The 21,294-nt window shown below is 36.6% G+C and overlaps 1 protein-coding gene and 1 pseudogene across 1 annotated transcript; both read left to right on the plus strand.

The window, feature by feature from the left end:
* The first annotated feature begins 10,397 nt into the window (after positions 1 to 10,397).
* On the plus strand, positions 10,398 to 14,381 carry LOC143533615 (putative glycosyltransferase STELLO2). The gene is made up of 3 exons (XM_077028333.1): positions 10,398 to 12,315; positions 13,469 to 13,595; positions 13,730 to 14,381. Exons 1-3 carry the CDS (start codon positions 10,595 to 10,597, stop codon positions 14,201 to 14,203), a joined length of 2,322 nt encoding a protein of 773 aa, XP_076884448.1. The 5' UTR covers positions 10,398 to 10,594; the 3' UTR covers positions 14,204 to 14,381.
* A 4,384-nt stretch (positions 14,382 to 18,765) lies between these two features.
* LOC143533624 (UDP-glycosyltransferase 73C6 pseudogene) lies at positions 18,766 to 20,471 on the plus strand (annotated as a pseudogene).
* Positions 20,472 to 21,294: the final 823 nt, after the last annotated feature.

Below are 21,294 nucleotides of genomic sequence, written 5' to 3' on the forward strand. Positions count from 1 at the left end.
TTATTTAAGCTGGAAGGCCCGCAGGCACCATCCCTTTATCTTTATCATCTCACTTGAAACATGTTTTAAAATTTTTTTATCAGCAGGAAATACTGGTGAGTACATTCATTTATAATGACACATATACAATTACAGCATTAAGATGTTTTTACATCTGACTGCTTACAAATTACCGAAATGTACTTGTCACTCGACCGTATCTATGAATGTGGTCATATTACTTATTGGCTAACACTTGTCTAATAAGTAACGTATAATAGCCCAGTAGGCAAGCCTTGTATACAAAATCCCACAATACCAGTAGTAACCATCCCGTAAGTCTACAGAGACTTAATCACTGTAATGTATTTTAAATACTTTATAAATATATTTGAAAATATTTAAACAATCTATCATGGGTTTTATAGGTTTTGAAATCACCATGACAGTGTCAAAAAAATAATTGTCTCACGCAAATGTGATTTGTACAAAACCTTAAATGTCTCACCTTGCAAGTTTACGGTTTATGAGCTTCCTGGTATTAAGCACATAGGTTAAATACCAAGTAGTATATCTAAGTTAATATAAATCCATAATCATAACGATAATCACGATATTAGAAACTTTACACGATGACACAATGTCTTACCTTATTCAGGTAGAGCTTTTGGATTCGTGTATAAAAAACTTCTTTTGATCGGATAGGATATCGTTACGATCACTCGGGTGTTATACTCGCATTTTTAAGAAAAATTTAGAGAAAGAAACTTATGAGCAGGGAATGAAGGCTGAATATGGAAGCAAAATAATGGAATGTATGCATATATATGTGTTTGGGTAAATTGTTTTCAATCAAACAATTGAGGCGTCAGTTGATGAGCAATGCACCATTCAAATTTTCTTTCATCTCAATATATATGTTAGTATAATAGAAAATTTGGTGACACGTGTTGTATACCTAAAATAAATGAATGAGATCGTGGCATTTTATGCTTTCTTTTCTTGGCCATTAAGTCTTTTGTGAGCTTATCTCATTACAAGCTTTAAATATATATATATATATATATATATATTTATTATATTAATACATGACATGAAATTGATAATTGATAAATCTAATTAAATTTGAGGTGGATTTTAATTTCCGCTCTTATATCGAGAAACCTAATTGAAATATGCACACATATTATCATTTGTTATCATAATACATGAATGAATCTTCTTGCATATTGTATATGTTATTTGATAATTTAAATGTTTATTGAAATATCTGATGTCTCAAATGATTGTTTCTTCTACTAAGTGTTTGAGTAATACGATGTCGAATATAAATCGAAATTATCTATATTATGGAATAAGTGTACCAAATATTTATATTTTAATTCTTCATCTTTTAAAAGTTATTATTTAATTTTTATGTTATTATTATTATTTATGAAAATTTGACGGGTGCTACATGTAATCTGCTGTAAATCGGATCCGCGGCTTAGTGATCGATACGCGGCTTATCGAATTTATTTTTTGAAGATGTTAAATACCCAACGGTTCTAACCGTTCAAATCGCCAAAATCAAAATAAACGCTCACCCTTTCACTCAAAACATCCCCCAGATTATACCACCAAAACCACCACCACCACCAGAAAATAATGACGATGGGGTCCGAAAATAGCATCTACACAGCCATAATAATTTCGTTCAGAAATAGTGGTGGTTGTGTGAATGTTATTTTAGAGTCCGTTATTATTACAAAATAAAGGCCCAGATACAACTATATGTTGGCGGAAAATAATGACGACGGAGTCCGAAAATAGCTTCCATGCAGCCATAATAATTTCGTTCTGAAATAGTGGTGGCTGCATAGATGTTATTTTGGAGTCCGTTATTATTACAAAATAACAATAATATATATAAAATAGATTTTAAAAACATATATAAAATAGATTTTAAAAATATATATATAAATATTTATTTATTAATAATATATATAAAATATATTTTAAAAATATATATAAAATATATTTTAAAAATATATATATAAATATATATACATTAATAATATATATAAAATAGAATTAAAAATATATATTTTTCAACCTTGTTTTTTTGCATTCGGTTGTTTACATATATTTTAAAAATAATAGTGGTGACTATGTAGATGCTATTTTGAACTTTTGAGCTACCAGTGCAACTGCCGTGAGCAGGCGAAACACTTTAGTAGTCCCCCTTCATATATCCCGACAGTGTCATTTACTTGGGATTTTGGTGATTGTGTCGGGAAGCATTGGTAGCTCTGTAATAATAAAGTCCCGTATCAACCTCCATGGGGTGGGTTTCCAATGTAATAAGGAAGATGGCATCGATCTTTGATGAATTCGGTGTCCCACAAACAGTCGCATTGCATGATAGATCGCAAGGTCTAGCTAATGGAGGAAATATGTGGGCATAACGGTACCTGTATACGGTACTAGTTCCGGTGTATCTAGGAGTGCTCCGGAATTGACATTCCGGGTAGCTGGGGAGCTGCCGTCGGCCAAGATTATACCCGGGAGTAATGATTGATTATTCCCCATTTCTAGTGGGGCAAACCTGTAGCCGTGGGCCAAGACGGATTCCAGTGACTTGCTTGCCGGTGAGTGGAGAGTCACGGCAAAAAGTTGATGTGTTGATGCTATTTTTGGAGTGCTTATCAGAAGATGATATTAAAAATTAGTCTTTGTATAGAATTTGATGTAATATCCAGTGCCTTTTGTTGTATTTATTCAAATTTGTAATTTAGTATTGGTTCCATATCAAATTTGTGTTTTTATTAGTATAATTTTGTTTATATATTATGAATATATAAAATTATTTTATATAAAATTTATTTATACCTTAGATAGTTAAATTAAAAAAAAATACTACTAAGCGGCGGATTGGGCGATAAGCCGCGGATCAAAGTTAAACACAACCCTAAGGCCTAACCCGCCGCCCACCATCACTTTACACATTCAATCTCAAACAACACCACACAACCCTAACCCGCCCCCAATAGTCCCGAGCTTCTTCTCTTTTGTCTTTAACAACACCAACTCCGACCCGGCAACAATAAGGTAACTATGATACTTCGGTTTTACTCTATTTTGATATAGGTGTTCATTTAGATTAAGGGTTTGTTAATCAAACTGGTTGATTTAAGGGTTTGGTTTAAGGGATGGATAGAAATCGGTTTTGGGTTACGGGTATGGTGATAAACAGGTTTGGGTTACGGTTTTTACCCGGAAACGAGTTTTGGTTACGGGTTTGACTCGGAAACGGGTTTGGGTTACGGGATGGTTATAAAACGGGTTTGGGTTACGGTTTTGATGATGAAACGGGTTTGGGTTACGGGATGGTTAGAAAACGGGTTTGGGTTACGGGTTTGATGATGAAACGGGTTTGGGTTACGGGATGGTTAGAAAACGGGTTTGATAATAACGGGTTACGGTTTGACCCGGAAACGGGTTTGACCCTGAAACGGGTTTGGGTTACGAGTTTGACAATAACGGTTTATATTTATATGTTAAGCATAGATGGTGGATAGATACATTGAAGGGGACGAACTACTTGATATTTACCCGGATTTGAGGTTTGACCCGGAGTCCGATTATCAAATCAAGTTTACGCAGCTTCGGAGAATGGAGCCAAAACCTAACTCGTTCTTGTCTAGGGAGTTTATAAAAATGGTTCGGGCGGAAAACAGGCTGGAAAGAATTGTAGGAAATGATACACCGTGGGAGAGATTGTTTACCGCAGAGGAGCCAGCTTACCGGGTCCTCACGCTAGAGTTTTACTCAACGTTCGTTTTCAGGTATTTTTTTTCATTTTCAATTAACTTATAAATAAAGTAACATTTTATTATTTAACCAACATGTAAATATTGTTTCAGGCCACGCCCGGAGGGAGATCCGGAGGTCTAGATACTGGTTGAGGGTGCGGATACCAGTCAGGCGGAGGTTCGGTTCCGTATTTTCGGAATTTGGCGTCATCTGTCGATGGAGGAGTTTGCCAGAGCGCTAGGCTTGTACAAAATTGAGGATATAACCGCCCTTGTTTACACGCAGAGCATACACGAAACACCAGATGACGTGTTGAGACATTTCTGGACGGCGATTAGCGATACCCCTTGGCCTATAAAAGACGGAGAATTCGAGCCAGACACCAAAGCCTCAGCCATCAGAGACCCGTTGCACAGGTTTGTATATTATATTATATTATATTATATTATATTATATTATATTATATTATATTATATTATATTATATTATATTATATTGTTTTTTTATAGGTACCTACATAGGCTTATCGCACACACCGTACAGGGTCGTCACGGGGGTCCAGAACACTGCAACCTCCGTGACCTGTTTATTTTGCGATGCCTGCTTACGGGGAGACACTGCAACCTAGCTCAGGGTTTCGGCGACTACTTCGCCATTTACTCGCACAGGCAGGGCCGCGGGAAATTGGTTGGTGGCACGTTCGTTACGCGGATTGCGATTTCTTTGGGCTACGGGAACCGACTGCATCACCTACCCCTTCAGCCGCCGCTTCCGCCGCAAGAGCTGGACCGTGGACGGGCACACGACATGCAAATCGTCAAGAAGATTAACCGCCGGTATCACCTGGTCACTAACTTCAAATCTCCCCCATACGAAGAGGTCCCACTTGTTGAGAGGAGCCGAAGGTGGAAATTCAGGGCCCCGAGGTTGACGGTGATGAGGACGGTGTTCAGGTACGTTATATTTTATCGTTTAATTTTCTTTTTTGTATCTTCGTCTTATTAACGTTAACTTATCGTGTTCATAACAGCCACCGCATCAGCACCCGCAGCGCGTTCCGCGTACACATCGCGCGTTTGGATCCGGCCATTGACTCCCGGCTACGGAGACTAGAGCGTCACGTGTCACAGATGCGCGGTCAGATCACCTGAATGGTTGGTTGTATGTCTGCCCAGCAACATGAAGAGCATTAACATACACATACATACGTATATGTATATGTATAAAAACCATGTAACAAGATTAGTTGACACAAGAGCATTAACTTTATGATGTCGGCTTCACAAGAAAATGTTTATTTTATGATAAATACTAATTATAATACGTATACAAATCATAAACATGTTTAAAAAAAATAAACAGAAAAAAAATAAAGGTAAAAGGGGCTGGCCAGGACTCTAACTCGCGTCCCTGGCCGCACCCTGAAGTACACGCGCAACACCGCAGCCAGGCGGATTATCAAGAAATTTAGTTAACGTCCAACAACAATAATTTAAGTACAATAGTAGATTTTTATCCCCACATTCTATGAACCCTAGAATTTGAGATCGATCAATCCGTTTGATATGAGTTCAATTGATGTTAGGGTTAAGATTTTATGATCACATACGAACATAAAGCATTTAATAATTACTTACAAAGATGAGTAATCCGTTTTTAAGCGACTCGTTATATGAACGGCGGGCCGACCTCCAGAATTGTGATCACGAGTCCTCAAAAATCTAATTAGCCACAGGGGTATTGTAGGCGATGTCCATATGCAGGTGCAGGTTAAACTAATTGAGTTATTATAGCCGAAAAAGGTATATATCAGTTTTAGGTTAAGACGGTTCGATAATAATAACAATACGTATCGCTGAGATCATCGTTTCCTAATTATTCATGTCGGTGGGGTCGTTTTGGTGAGATATACGATCTGCAATGATTCTTTCCAACTATAATACGAAGATTATGGTGCAAGAAAATCAAAACGGATCTCGGTTAAACATGGATACGAGTTCGGGTCTTGGTTTGGGAAGATGGGTTTGGGATTGATTATAATATAATAAATATTGGCAGATTTGCATTTGAGTCCCTACAGGTTAAGTGTGGAAGAACAATTGGACAAAAGTTTAGTTTGGGGTTATATTTGCCATAAATCGATAGTTAGAAATATATATTATATAAATAATTAAAAAATAATATTTTAATATTTAATTTACCCGATAAGTGCGGTAATTTAACGATAAACAAATTCCCGAATTTAAAACGGGTTAGGTAACAGATATAAATTGTAGGTTTGAAAAATCCGTGTTGTTACAGTTTGGCCATCAAACACATGTTTTACATATGACTACAATTGCGTAACACATTTACGAGTCGATTAGATACAACTACACGTGTACTTGCAGCCTGAATGTTGTCCACAGTGGCCAAGGTTGGGCTTAGTCACGGGGTGACCGAAGTCATAGACTCAAAAATTTTCGGGTCGACGATTCGGTTCGTGTCGATGGTTCAAGTCGGGTCGGATCAAACAATATGACATCTATATATTTAATTTTTCTTCATTTATTCAAACAATTGTTCTTACCATAAAAAACAAAATAATTTTTTAACCAACAAAGATCTAAAATATCCATGATAATGCGAGAGAAAGAGTGAATAGAGATAATCAAATTCGGTATTGGTATCGGTATCGATACCCAAATCGGTACTGATTTGGTACTGTCGGTACCGAATAAGTACCCAAATTTTGAGTTTCGGTACCGGTATATCTCAAATTTTACCTTCAATACCGGTACCGAACCGAATATTTTGGTGTCGGTACGGTCCTGATTTCATCCCTAAGGGTGAATACCTAAAATATTTATAAAAACAAATCTTTTACTATTTGAATACTATTTTGTAACTTTTGTTTATAAATAATGCGAGGTTTTAGAAAAAAAAACAAACGATGGGGTATTGTATTTAAAAAAATAGTCAGTGGTGACCGGTAGCATTTTGGGAAAATACATCGGGGGTGACTTCACTTAATACCTATAAAAATTTTCGAGTAAAAACGTGAAATTTATCCTATTAACGGAGAAAACGGCAGTGACTGTGGCCACCCCCGGTCTTCAAAGAGCTTCGCCCTTAGTTGTCCAAATAAGCTATCGTATGTATCAAATGATTTTAGGATTATACAAACCCTTTTGAAATATATACATTTTTAGACTTTTAAAAGTGAATAAACATATTCGATGTTGACGTAGATGTCATGATTTAATAAAAAGTAAAGTAATAATGAGTCTTAAATACATGTACAAGTACTAGTAAGTAAGATATCGAACCAGGAGGAGTAAGTGACCAGTGTGCAGTGTAACTGATTTTAAACATTATGAAGATTATTATATTTAGTCGCATGTTGATCACACTAGCAATAATATGAATTTAAATAACACAATCACTTAACAAGTTGGAAACAGTTAATGAAAGACAAATCACACACATGTTCAGAAATATGCAATAGAGTTCAGTCTACACAATTGACTTGATTTCAATTAAACACATTTGACACTGATGCTAGACTGTGGCTATCTAGTCAAAAACAATTATAATCAAGTCCTAATCACCTTAAGCAAGCTAGGGTAAGTAGAGTGTCGAACCACGAGGAGTATGTGGTCAGCGTAACATGTAACCAAAGTATAATTATGCAGTCACAATTATCAGTGTTGATCACACTAGCAAGAGATTTAATTTTAATATCAAACAAGTAAACAAAGCAAGTTTCAATCAATAAAAAAGATAAATCACACCCGAGTTTCAAGCAAGTAAATAAACTGTAATTTCATGTCAGTTAACATATTAATCATCAATGATCAAATCATATTGGCTATCTAGGCAAACCTTAGGCATCAACAATCGCTAAAACACGATACTGGTTATCAAACAGTCCCTGCCAGTGTGACCCAACTAAGGGCACTTGTATGCTTCATCATATTCAAACTAATCAAAACAACCCTATAAACAATTATCATAGCAACTGGCTAGCTAATTATTCTGATCAAAATAAACCTAAACCGACTGAGTGCACAGTAATATCAAACATCAGTACTCATAGATTAATCAAAGATAATTACAAAACATTTGTTCTTAAAAACATGAGAAAAACTGTAAAATACAATACTCTACATCCCGGGTATGATTTGAGAAGACTAGTCGAGCATCGCCATTGATATATCTTCAATTATGATGAGGAAGGCCATTAGGATTGATCAAGAGATGATTGTTAGCCCTAGAATTCACCCCAAATCGTCTAACACCTGCGGGAAGTCGTAATAATGGTTTAGGTTTGTAAAATAGAAGATATAGGTTAAAACTTCTTTTTTCCCGTTTTTTGTCCATCGCGATACGCGATGGACATATACCCATCTCGTCGCGTATCGCGACCAAATATAACCTCATATTCAGATTTCTCTTGTCGAGAAACTCAAAATTCATATATTATGGGTCACGTAACTCATTTTCTAGCCTACAATATGCTCATTTTACTTGTTGGTCGCGTTTTGTCAACTCATCTTGTTTAGTTTTATCATCGGCTTATGATTTCTCATCCATACTCTTCTCGAATCCTTGTAACACTTTCCAAGACTTCAAATCATGCTCCGGTCTTCCCGAGATATCATTCGATGCTCGTACACGTCTCCAATTTAGCATATTTAACGATCAATGACCTGAAATACAAAAACACGTATGCGAAAAAGTTCTAAAAATATACTCAATAAAACTACATAATTAATACACTAATATATACACAATATACCCTACCATCAGACACTTCATGTTCATTAACATGCATTTATAATCATAGGTGTCAGTAATCATCTATCATATGTAATTGGTGTAAGAAATCTTCACTATATGAATCACGAACAATTGTATGCTTCATAAACTTAACAAACCTAGTCTTAATAGTAATCCTCATTTCACAATGTTACTGATGCAAGAAAATCTTAACAAATATGAATCCAAGACAATAGTAACAACTTAATCTAAATTGGTTAGTCAATTACAAAGGTTCAAATCAAATCAAAAGTGTAGAATAGTAAACCCTAGGTTGCATAATTTTACACCCGGGTAAGACTCGTAAGGACTAGCCACACACGGTAATCACCTGGTCTTTAATTCTTGAGTAGAATGGCATGATGAGTGATAATGATATGAATGGAAGCCTTCAAAATCGTCCAGGAATTGTTGTGCATACGTGATAATGAAGTAGGGTTCGTAAAATAAGAGATACAGATCAAAACCTATTTTTTCACGATTTTAAGTTCCTTGCATATCGCAACGGTTTCAGAAACACATCCATCGTGTAGTGCGATGGACACTTGTTTTGATATTTTTCTTTGTCCGTCCTGTATCGCGACGAACACTTCTTCACTCTCGTCGTGTAGCGCGACGGGTTTCAGCAACAAAAAATAATAATTTATTCACTATCCTGCTCCGTTTTGCGTCTCAATCATCCGGAGACCCCATCCTATGCTCGTACAAGTCTAGAATAACTACATTAACGTACCACTCATCCTAAGACTCCATACCGTTGTTCGTACAATTAACCAACTAAAACTACGTAACTAATACATAAATATACAATATTTACACCGGACCATTAACTGTTTAAAAGAGTTTAAATGGTTTAACTGTGTCTAAATATCTCGAAATACATTATCTTGATTGGAAATTAAATACGTTATTTAACCTATAATTTTGTATAAATTACCTAGATCATCGTAAGATGTGGCTTCATACCTTTACATTTTATAGAGCCTGGTTTTGAAGGTTCAAACCTTGCTTAAAACATTGTGCTTGTTTAATGGGTTCAAAATCTTGTTAAGAAAAAATTCAAATCCACCTTTAGACAAGCCATAAAATGGTTGGACATTAGACATTAGACATAAGTGTGTGACTATACATATCTTATTTGAAAAAGTTTCTTAAACATGAAGAAATATCCGTTTATAACTTTATCAAAACCTTTGAAATCTATTTTGAATAGCTTAAACATTATAACAAGGTTTAATTTATGTATGTCTAAGATCAAGTCCTAAATTTATGTCTATCAAAGTTCTCCATATATATGTAATTTGATAGAAAATAAATGTAAAATACTCTTTTTAAGTAAGACTATGAGTGAATGAATTTTATGCTTTTACATCAAGAGACTTAAACTTTTACATCATTAATATATAGTACAGTTTCTTATTCAGGTGTAATTGATTTGACAGTGATTTCATTAATTCTATTTCACTTAACAAAAAAAATCCTTTGTCATATTGTATTATTTCACCACCACATAGACATACCGGAATAACAAACGGATCTGACCCAATCTATCATTTTAAATCAGACCTTATATATTTCTTTTGTGAAACAAATCCGAATCAAACCCTATCATAATAAACCACTATACCATTTCGCACCGTCAATCATTATCATTATAGGTTGTATATGGATGTTCGAATATATGCTTCAAATAATTTTAAATCACCTAAAATTTAGTGTAATCACACACTTTTCAATTTATTAATATTAATATTAATATTAATAATAATATTAATATCCAAAACAATTATTTATAGATAGCATTTGCGATCTCCGGGTGTAGTAATAGTAATCAATCTAGACTAGAGTGACCCCACCGCCACCAAATCCACCAGCATCCACCACCCGTTAACTTCAAGTTATACATTAAACAACACAACAACAATAATAATAAACCATCAACTGTCGGTTACATTACATTACCCACTTCAATTTCAACTTCAAGTTCAAATCTTGATTCAAGATTCAATCTTTGTATTGTATGGGTGTCGTCGAATTGAACCCAATGTTGGTCCAACAAGATTCCAATTCAAAACCCCAAAACCCCAAATCTTCATCTTTACCCACAACCCTCCGATCAAATCGCTTCTCACCATCCAAATCCCTTGATTTCTCCACATGGGTTTCCGATAATCTTTACAAAATCGTCACAATCGCCGTCCTAATCGCCACCGTCGCCGCCCTATTCTTCCTCCGCAACGTCGGCGACTCGGCGGCCTTACTCTGCTTCCAATCGCAGACCCGAGAACTCGAAACCATCCATTTCCCACAAATTAATTTCAATTTGATCCCACCTATTGTTGACAAGACTACCCCTTTTGCCAATTTCAGATCAGAGCAGTGGATTGTGGTTTCTGTGTCCGATTACCCGACCGATTCGTTTAAGAAGCTGGTTAAGATTAAGGGCTGGCAGGTTCTCGCGGTCGGGAACTCGAAAACCCCGAGTGATTGGAATGTCAAAGGTGCTATCTTTTTGTCATTAGAAGATCAAGCTAAGTTAGGGTTTAGGGTTATTGATTTATTGCCTTATGATTCTTATGTTAGAAAGAATGTCGGGTATTTGTTCGCCATCCAGCACGGTGCGAAGAAGATATTCGATGCTGACGATAGAGGGGAGGTGATTGATAATAATATTGGGAAGCATTTTGATGTTGAGTTGGTTGGTGAGAGTGCTAGACAAGAAGTTATCTTGCAGTATACTCATGAGAACCCGAATCGGACTGTGGTCAACCCGTATATTCATTTTGGTCAACGGTCGGTTTGGCCGAGGGGGCTGCCGTTGGAAAATGTGGGGGAGATTGAGCACGAGGAGTATTACACGGAAGTGTTCGGTGGGAAGCAGTTTATCCAACAGGGGATTTCGAACGGGTTACCGGATGTGGATTCGGTTTTTTACTTTACGAGAAAACCAAATCTTGAACCTTTTGATATTCGGTTCGATGATCACGCGCCGAAAGTTGCGTTTCCTCAAGGAACGATGGTACCGACTAATTCTTTTAACGCGTTACATCATTATTCTGCGTTTTGGGGGCTAATGCTTCCGGTTTCTGTAAGTTCGATGGCTTCTGATGTGATTAGAGGTTATTGGGCTCAAAGGTTATTATGGGAAATTGGTGGGTATGTTGTGGTTTATCCGCCAACTGTACATAGATACGATCGGATCGAAGCGTACCCGTTTGCAGAAGAGAAAGATCTTCATGTTAACGTGGGTCGTTTGATTAAGTTCTTGGTTTCTTGGAAATCTGATAAACATAGATTATTTGAAATATTAATGGAATTGAGTTACGCGATGGCGGAAGAAGGGTTTTGGACGGAAAAAGATTTGAAATTTACTGCTGCGTGGGTTCAAGATTTGATTGCGGTCGGTTATTTGCAGCCTCGGTTGATGACATTAGAGCTTCATAGACCGAGAGCAACGATTGGTCACGGGGATAGAAAGGATTTTGTGCCTCAAAAGTTACCGTCTGTTCATCTTGGAGTTGAGGAAACGGGAACAGTTAATTATGAAATTGGGAATTTGATTAAATGGAGAAAGAATTTTGGGAATGTTGTGCTTATTATGTTTTGTAACGGGCCCGTGGAGCGTACGGCTCTTGAATGGAGGTTATTGTATGGACGGATATTTAAGGCGGTTGTTATTTTGTCTGAAAAGAAGAATGGTGAGCTGGCTGTTGAACAAGGTCATTTGGATCATCTATACAAGTATGTAATTCTTCAACTCTTTTTTTTAATAACTTTTTATGCTTTTCTAGTTAATATTTATTACTGTGTGTGCATAGTAACTATTTTTATGTGATTTTGGTTGAATGGGATTGATGTAGGTAATGAAATAATGGAATGGGCCATTATATTTCATTATCATATATGGGTGTCATGTAGGACTGGAATGAGTTTATTATATTAATTTAAGAATGGTATACTCGATACAGAAGTTATGATCTGGAAAATGGTCCTTTTGATCTTCAAAATTTGAATCGTGGCTCATTTTAGTTCCCGATATATGTGCCAACAATTAATACATCAATTCAAACCCGATAAACTCAAACTGTGGTTCTTTTTTAAGTTTTTTTTAATTATTTGTAACATTTTTTACATTACAAAACCGTGAACGAAAAATGAATGATTTAAGCAAACAGGGGTTTTAGTTCCTTTGACTTGAAGTAATCAGTTGTTGGTGATATATTATTGGTAGGTGTGATATCAGTATCCAGTTTTAAGTGATTGTGATGGTGTATCTGTAGCTAAAACAAAAAATTTGTTGAACCATCTGTTTCCCAAATTATTAATCAGACAGTTAATATTCCTGTTTTCAATTAAATAATTAACATGTGGCGAAATCGGCAGTGGGTAACGGGTCGATATGAGTTTGGGCGGGTTGGGTTGACCTGTCAACCACTTTTCTATTTTGACTTTTATAAATATTTGTTTTTTTTAGTGTTTGAATACAAAAACTATTATCAGATTAATTATTTGATTCTTATGAATAAAGCTTTTGAGGATTTCTTTAATCATTTGATCACTTTGATCCTTTTCCCTTTAAAACTAAAAACATAACAGCCCATATAAAACGGAACCATAACTCGGGTCAAACCGAATAACAAATAGTGGTTACTCGCCAAATAATGGTTTTTAGCCAAAACTTATATAGCCTAACTCAATCCAATAACAAATTACAGTAAATAAAATATTAAAAAATTATTCAGTCAAAACCGAACCAAATTCAAATTTGGTTTTCAGTTTGGTTTTGAATTATGTGCATTCGGCTCTGTTTTGAATTTACCCAAATTCTGTTCGAGTTGAGTTTAAGAATCAAACCGAACAAGCTTGGTTATAAATTATTCTTTTTTCGTTGCAGGCATCTTCCGAAATTGTTCGATAGGTTTTCAAGTGCAGAAGGATTTTTATTTCTCCAGGACGATACGGTTCTTAATTACTGGAACCTGGTCCAAGCAGATAAAACTAAGCTCTGGATACCAAACAAGGTACATTTATTATATATATATATATATATATAAGCCAAATCTAACGAGTGCTTAATTTAAACCACCGACCGTTAGACATTTTGACCCGTAACATATGAAATAAAAATTTTGTGATTTTTACCTCAACATTGTAGGTATCAAAATCTTGGACCAGCGTCTCACTAACCGGGAACAACGATTGGTACGGAAAACAAGGAGAAATGATGAAGCAAGTAGTGAGCTCTATGCCGGTTCATTTCCAAGTCAGTTACAAGAAACACATAACAACCCGAGATTCAACCCTCACAATTTGCAGCTCGGAGGTGTTCTATATTCCCAGAAGGCTCGTAGACGACTTCAAAGACCTCGTTTACCTCGTGGGAAATCTTGATATCCATCAAAAGGTGGCCATTCCCATGTTCTTTCTGGCAATGGATTCCACCGACAACTTCGACTCCGTGTTTAACACGATGGTGTACAAGAAAAAACCGCCTTCAAACAGTAGTTTGAGTTTGTATTCTCCGGAAGCACCCGCGGTTCATCCATGGAGCGTGTCGAGTGAGCAGGAGTTTATAAAGCTTATCAGAATCATGGCTGCAGGTGACCCTTTGTTGATGGAGTTAGTTTAAACACGAGTTTGGGTTCGTTTTTGTTTTTGTGTAAAATTTATAGGGTTTTAAGGAGAAAACAGAAGTGAAAATTCTTGCCTTTTGATTTATTTGGTGAACTGAATGTAGTACAGATTGTACATTGGTATCAATCAATCAATACAAGCTAAGTAAAATTCTTGTTTTACAGTTTATTGAATCAGTATGTATGAATGGAACACATAGTTTTTTGGTATCTTTGGATCGTATTCACAAGTCGGAAAATATAGGAGCTAAGTTGACAAGTTGGTCTAAGTTCATTTAATATTCTAATTGTATGATTAATATGGTAATGTCTTGGTCACCAAGTTAAATTTAGGTTATAAACATAGGGCTTGGTTAGAGGCTATAATGTATGATCAATAGAGAATTATTGAAATGAGTTTTTGGTCAGTTTTCTCTTGCAATAATAAAGTGTTTGGTCGATTATGTGATTTGAAGTGATATCAGAGCTTTGTGGTCTAAGCTCAAGGTACCCGGGAGGCCGGGATTGATTCCAGGATTTAGACGTCGCATGGAAGCCTATCGTTGTGGTGAATAAATCTAGGGCCTATCGTTTTTGCCAAGGAGAGATCTACATAGTGAGATCTAGGTTCAACCGATCAGAGATGTCAAGGAAGATCTTGGGATGACCAGCCGATTGCTTCAAGAAGTCGTGCTAGATCTATTTATTGATTCTGGGAACCGTGGAGCCAAAACCGAATCATACTTGCTTCCCAAGTTAGTAACACGAAGTAGGGGGTGAGCATGGTTGTTCGGTTATTGGGTGAAACCCAAACCTAAACCGAAGCTATCGGTTATTTTAGAATACAAACCCATTGGTTTTTGGTTATTTTCGGTTTCGGTTTCAGTTATTTTCGATTGTGAGTACATTACAAAAAAAAAGAATTCAAAAAAATATAGTACTCATATATATAGAATTCAAAATACAAAAATAGGCACGTGTTACGTGGAACCAAACATATACAAAGTTGTTTGAGTAGTAGAGTTTAAAATTCAACAAATTTTCTTAATAAAAAAAACACTAAAATTTTCGCCCGAATCTTCATTCATTATCTTATTCATCTTCAAAGTTTAGACCCAATATTCATCGTCTTCATAATCTTCATCACCGTTAATGGTAGATTCTTTTGGTGTTTTGTTTCCGGTCATAACTTCTTAAAAAACACGTAGAAAACTTAGTTTCGATTAATCGGTTCGGTTCGTTTTTTTTAAAATGGATAACCGAACCTAAACCTAAAAATTGTTTTTTCGAATAACTAAAAAATTAACCGTCGGTTAATGCTTTGGTTCGGCGTTTTCGGTTCGGTTTTTTTCGGTTATCCGGTTTCGGTTCGGTTAATTCGGTTTTCTGCTCACCCCTTACACGAAGACCGATGTTTGATTTTCTTGGTTAATCACCCAAAACGGCTCATGGCTCGTCGAATCGGTTAATTAATTTTTTTTATTTTTCTTAGTGTTTAAATTATTTTTGCACATATTATTATATATAATAATTAAGAAGTTTGGCGACGCAATCACGTGATTGGTCGCCAAACTTCTAATTTGCCTTTTAATTTGTTTTACATTTTCAAATTCGTGTCGGTTCGTTGCTGTAAAATACGGAGTTTTTTATATCGTTGATATCGTCAAGTAATTCCGGCCAAATTTGCGTCAGCTCGCAGTCGCAACCCAAGGTTTTTTTCCGTATGTTATTTTAGTCCGTCGATTCTGAACGAATCCGCGTATTGTTTATGTAAATATTTTAATTTGTTGTATTTGAGTGTGGACGAATTAACTTATTGCTTTAATTTAAGAGTCGTAACCTGATACCAACCGAACCCGTGTCGGTTCACTGTCACAACACATAGGTTTCTATGTACGAATGAATTCGCGTTAGTTCACCACGCAACACGTGGGTTTTTTAATCACTTTTTTCGTCTCTCGATTCCATAATCAACGAATTCGTATCAGTTCGCAACTGCAACACGCATGTCTTTTTTTTGTTCTCCACATTTTTTAAAGTTTTAAATATGTTATATTGTTGTATTTAAGAGTGGACGAATATATGGTTTGTTTTATTTTTTGGGTCGTAAACCAGCCGAAGTGTCATCGGTTCGTAAAAGCAACACGTGTTTTGTTATGTTAATATGTTGTATTTTTGTGTTAACAGAGTTTTTTTTTTTTTTTTTTTTGGGGGGGGGGGGGGAGTGGGTAATTACTGGTTTCGTTACCTGGCACTGATCGAATAACATCAACCTGGCGCAATGCGCCGGAATCTTTATAGTTGATATATAAAAGAAAAACCAGATACCAGCCGAAGTGTCATCAGTTCGTAAAAGCAACACGTGTTTTGTTATGTTATTATGTTGTATTTTTGTGTTAATAGGGTTTTTTTTTGGTGGGGGGGGGGGGGGGTAATTACTGGTTTCGTTACCTAGCACTGATCGAATAACATCAACCTGGCGCAATGCCCCGGAATCTTCATAGTTGATATATAAGTGGGGGCGAATTGTGACACGTGGCGCCCAGTAAGCAAGATGTGAGAATTTGTTTTTAGAGTGTAATGGTGTAGGGGTTACAAACTGGGCCCACATTATTATTTTTTTTATTTTCTTTTTATAATTAAACTAAACAAATAAAAATCAATTTATTTAAATAATTAAATAAAAATGCATTAAAATTAAAAAGAAATACAAAAGATACATAACTAAAAAAAATACATAACTAAAGAAATACTAATATCCATAATATTCGCGCATTTTTTCAATTCGTTGTTGTTGCAATAATGCGGCCTCTTCGTATAACCCGGCCGCTTTGAGGGATTCGTATTCTTTACTCGTTTCCCGCAATTTCAACATAGCGGCAATCTTTTCTTGTTGTTTGTTGGTTTCTCTCATGGCATCGTTGAGTTTCTCGACACACTTTTCGTGTTTTTTGATGATTTCTCTCATGGTAGCGGTGAGTTTCACAGAATTCGGTTGGTTCGGGTTGTTTCTAGGATTCATTTTGCTAGATTTTTTGAATAAGTTTATGTTTATATAGATATGAAATGGAGAAGAATGATATGAAATGGAGAAGAAGGTGTATGTTTATATAGATATATAAATATATTGTTTTAATTAATTTTTTTTTATTGTTGACCGTTTGACAACGGTCAAATTGTTAAAATATTATTATTTTTAAACAACTTTGGGCGACAATAACCCTCCGCCCACGCCCCTTTTCACCCAAAAATCGCCCGGGGGGGGGGGGGGGTTCAAAACCTCTCGCCCCTCCTTCTCGCCCCACTACGTATTGCCTAAGAAACGGACACCCAAACATAAATCAGAATATCCACAACAAGGCTTATGTAGCAAAGTTTGTTTTTAAAAAACCCCAACTCACCATGCTCGAGCAAGTCATTAGTTCTTCGTCCGCATGAGTCCCGATTTGCAAACCTTTAACTACCAACCATGGGGTTCTCATTCTCTTTTCAAACGCCACCTAAACATCCCCTTTGGAATGCGAGAGATCCTCTAAGAATACGTTTTGAGCTCAATGATTGCCTTGGACGAATTTATACTTGCTTTCTTATAGTACGATTCCAATTAAACATAAAATCACAATATAGCTTTTCTTGGAACTATAGTTTCAATAAGACAACTAACAAGGCGCTAAGAACTCAACAACAAAAGTAGAATTACAACCCAATATATCCTTCCAAAGCAATTTTTATAAGAAGATCGATTTTTATCCAAAGAATGCCTAACGTTTTATGTTCTCCACCAATTTTGAGACACTAGCCGAAGTGCATTGAAAGATAATTTCTTTCATTGTCTTCCAAATACATCAAGAAGCCGTAAGAACGATCCCATATATTACCTTATTTTTCTTATGCCTCGGATTGCTAGACTCATGAATTTTAAGCAAGTCCCGACCCATAAAGGGAAAATATGAGGGAATATGACACCAATTACTAACAGGTTACCTAATTAACAGGTTACCTAACTTTTTTTTTTGAAATATAAACTTCATTCACAAAAAGAAAAACGCCACTAGCAAGTCCTCACCTAAAGGACCACCAGGAAAAACCAAAGTTACATCATGCCCAAACGATATTTACACCAATCATTCCACTCTAAATGTTTTAATCTAGATCTATGCCTGACCCAAAAAAAAGAACACAACTTAATCGTTTCCACCACTTAAATTGCTCTTCGTGCGAATATAGGCGCCCATTTACACCAATTTTCTATTCTTGACCACACTTCCGCAGAGAAAATACAGCCCGTGAAAATGTGAGAAGATGTCTCTGGGTCAGCTGCGCAGAACGGACAAGAGACATCCTCTATGATAACCCCGCGTCTGATTAGCTCTACTCTAGTTGGAAGCCTGTTAAGCTCCGCTCACCATGCCATAATCTTACATTTGTATGGTGTCCATCCCGACCAATTCATTCTAAAACTGGACCCTATATCGGACCTGTTGGACAACAACTTTTTAGCACCTTTGACCGAAAAATACCTGAGCTGTCGCCTTTCCACACCCAACACTAACGTGGCAAAGTAATATGAAGTGAGAAAATGGTCCCTAAACTCATTGTAATTTCCACATAGACAACAATCCACCAACTCACCTCAATAGTATAATTGTCGTATTAATTACTTCGGTTTTTCAAATAAAAACAAATGACAATCTTTCCAGAATTCAGAATTGCACTTCCGTGTAAGACCAATTTTCTCATTCATTCATTCATTCATGCATGCACTTACTTTTCAAACACTAATTTTAACCACCCAAATCTAGAATCATCATTCTTCTCTATAAATATGAAGCATATGTATTTATTATCTTCACACAGCAATGGCTTCTGAACCAACTTCACTTCCTCTTGATCCCCTTACTCGCTCCCGGCCACACCATCCCCATGATCGACATAGCCATATTACTCGCAAAACAACCAAATGTAACCACCACCATCGTCACCACACCCAAAAACGCCACCCTAAACTCCAACACCACATCACCTCCGGCCTCCCCGTTCGTTTCCTCGAACTCCCGTTTCCAGGGGTCGAAAACGGACTACCAGAGGGCTACGAAAGTGCAGACGCTCTACCTGGTTTGCATTTACTTCCAAATTTTTCAAAAGCAGTTGATATGTTGCAAGAAAGACTCGAACAACGGTTTGAGTTGTTGAATCCTAGGCCAAGTTGTATATTATCTGATAAGTATATGTTATGGAGCGGTGACACGGCTGCGAAGTTTAAGATTCCAAGGATTGTATTTGATGGAATGAGTTGTTTTAAGCAGTTGGTTACTTATCATTTGTATGCATCCAAGGTGTTGGATGGATTACCTGAGTCGGAGCCGTTTGTGCTCCCGGGGTTACCTGAGCGGATTGAGATAACCCGAGCTCAGCTTCCACCCAAGTTTAATCATACTCAGTTAGCAACGCGTGAGCAGCTTGACCGGGTGAGGAAAACCGAGTCACGAGCTTATGGTATGGTGATTAATAGTTTTGAGGAGTTAGAGCAAGAATATGTTAAGGAGTTTAAGAAACTAAAAGGGGGTAAAGTTTGGTGTTTAGGACCGTTATCCCCAACTAATAATGATAATCCGAGTGGTATCGATGATCAGCGTTACTTGAAATGGCTTGATTCTAAAGAACATGGATCGGTTGTGTACGCCTGCTTCGGGAGTAGTAGTCGGGTCACCCCACCACAGCTCATCGAGCTCGGGCTAGCCCTCGAAGCATCCAAATCCCCATTCATATGGGTGATTAGAGCCGGTGATAGAGCTAAAGAGGTTGAAGATTGGTTATCAGAAACCGGGTTTGAAACCAGAATAAAAGATAGAGGGCTAATAATAAGAGACTGGGCCCCACAGGTTCTGATCTTATCACACCCTTCGGTTGGCGGGTTTTTGACACACTGCGGTTGGAACTCAATCTTGGAAGGGGTGCTGCTGGTGTTCCAATGGTCACTTGGCCTCAGTTTGCTGAACAGTTTTTGAACGAGAAGTTAATAGTTGAAGTTTTGGGGATTGGTGTGAGATTTGGTGCCCCGGTTGTGGTGCATTGGGGTGACTGGTGAGGAGGATAAGTTTGGGGTTACTGTGAAGAGCGGGCAGGTGAAGACGGCTATAGAGAGTCATGGATGTGGGGCCCGAAGGAAACGAGAGGAGGAAGAAAGTGAAAGCACTCGGGATGGTGGCAAAGAAAACGGTAGAAGAAAGTGGTTCTTACAATAACTTGACATTGTTAATACAAGATGTCAAGGCATTGGCTTGATGCCAATAATTTTTTGAAATTTTGGTGGAAAATATGTAACAGGTATCAGTTGTTTTCGAATAATGGGCGTAATGTATGCGAGTCGTGTATTTGTTTGATTATAGCATAATAGAATAAACACTAGCCTTGTGAAAACAGCATGGTTTTGCAGGTTAATTTTGTATACTTCTAAGTGCACAAATTTACAAGTTCTAAAATTGTTAAAAGAACTTCAACTAAAATTCTTATAAAAATCGTTAGTTTTTGCAAACTTCAAAATAGTTGACAAATTTTTAAAAGAAAATAAACACTAACTCATTTAAAAAAGGAAACAGAAGGAAAATGTAAACAAAAACAAAAAAAGAAAAAGGAAACAAAAATTTTAAAGGGGCATCAGTAATTCAGTGCCGCAAACTAAAGTACGCAACATCCACATACAAATCATGAATGAACCGGCACAATGGTCTAACAAGTTGCAAAGGTCCATGTCTGCGGATACACCCCCAACAACTATAGTTTTCTTCCATGTCAAATACAAATGTACATAAATAATTAACACAAACGACCAGCATAGATAAATAATCCATAAAAGTTAAAAAGGACGGTTTAAACAGCAAGTTCTTTTGTAAATACCTCACAGCTTCACATGGCCAATTCCACCTTTAAACGATGTAACATCCCGAAATTTCTAAAGTAATATTTATTATATTATTTTGTCGGGTGAAATAGACGAGTTAGTGGATCGATAATAATAATAGCAAAATATGAAGACTTAGTAGGATAATTAGATGGGATTAGATATGGATCAAGAGGAAATATGGGCCTTCGGTCCATGGGCTTAAGG

The sequence above is a fragment of the Bidens hawaiensis genome, unplaced genomic scaffold (genome assembly GCF_021521415.1).
Source record: "Bidens hawaiensis isolate Kalapana, Puna unplaced genomic scaffold, B.hawaiensis_p1.1 tig00009824_1, whole genome shotgun sequence".
Lineage (NCBI taxonomy): Eukaryota > Viridiplantae > Streptophyta > Magnoliopsida > Asterales > Asteraceae > Bidens > Bidens hawaiensis.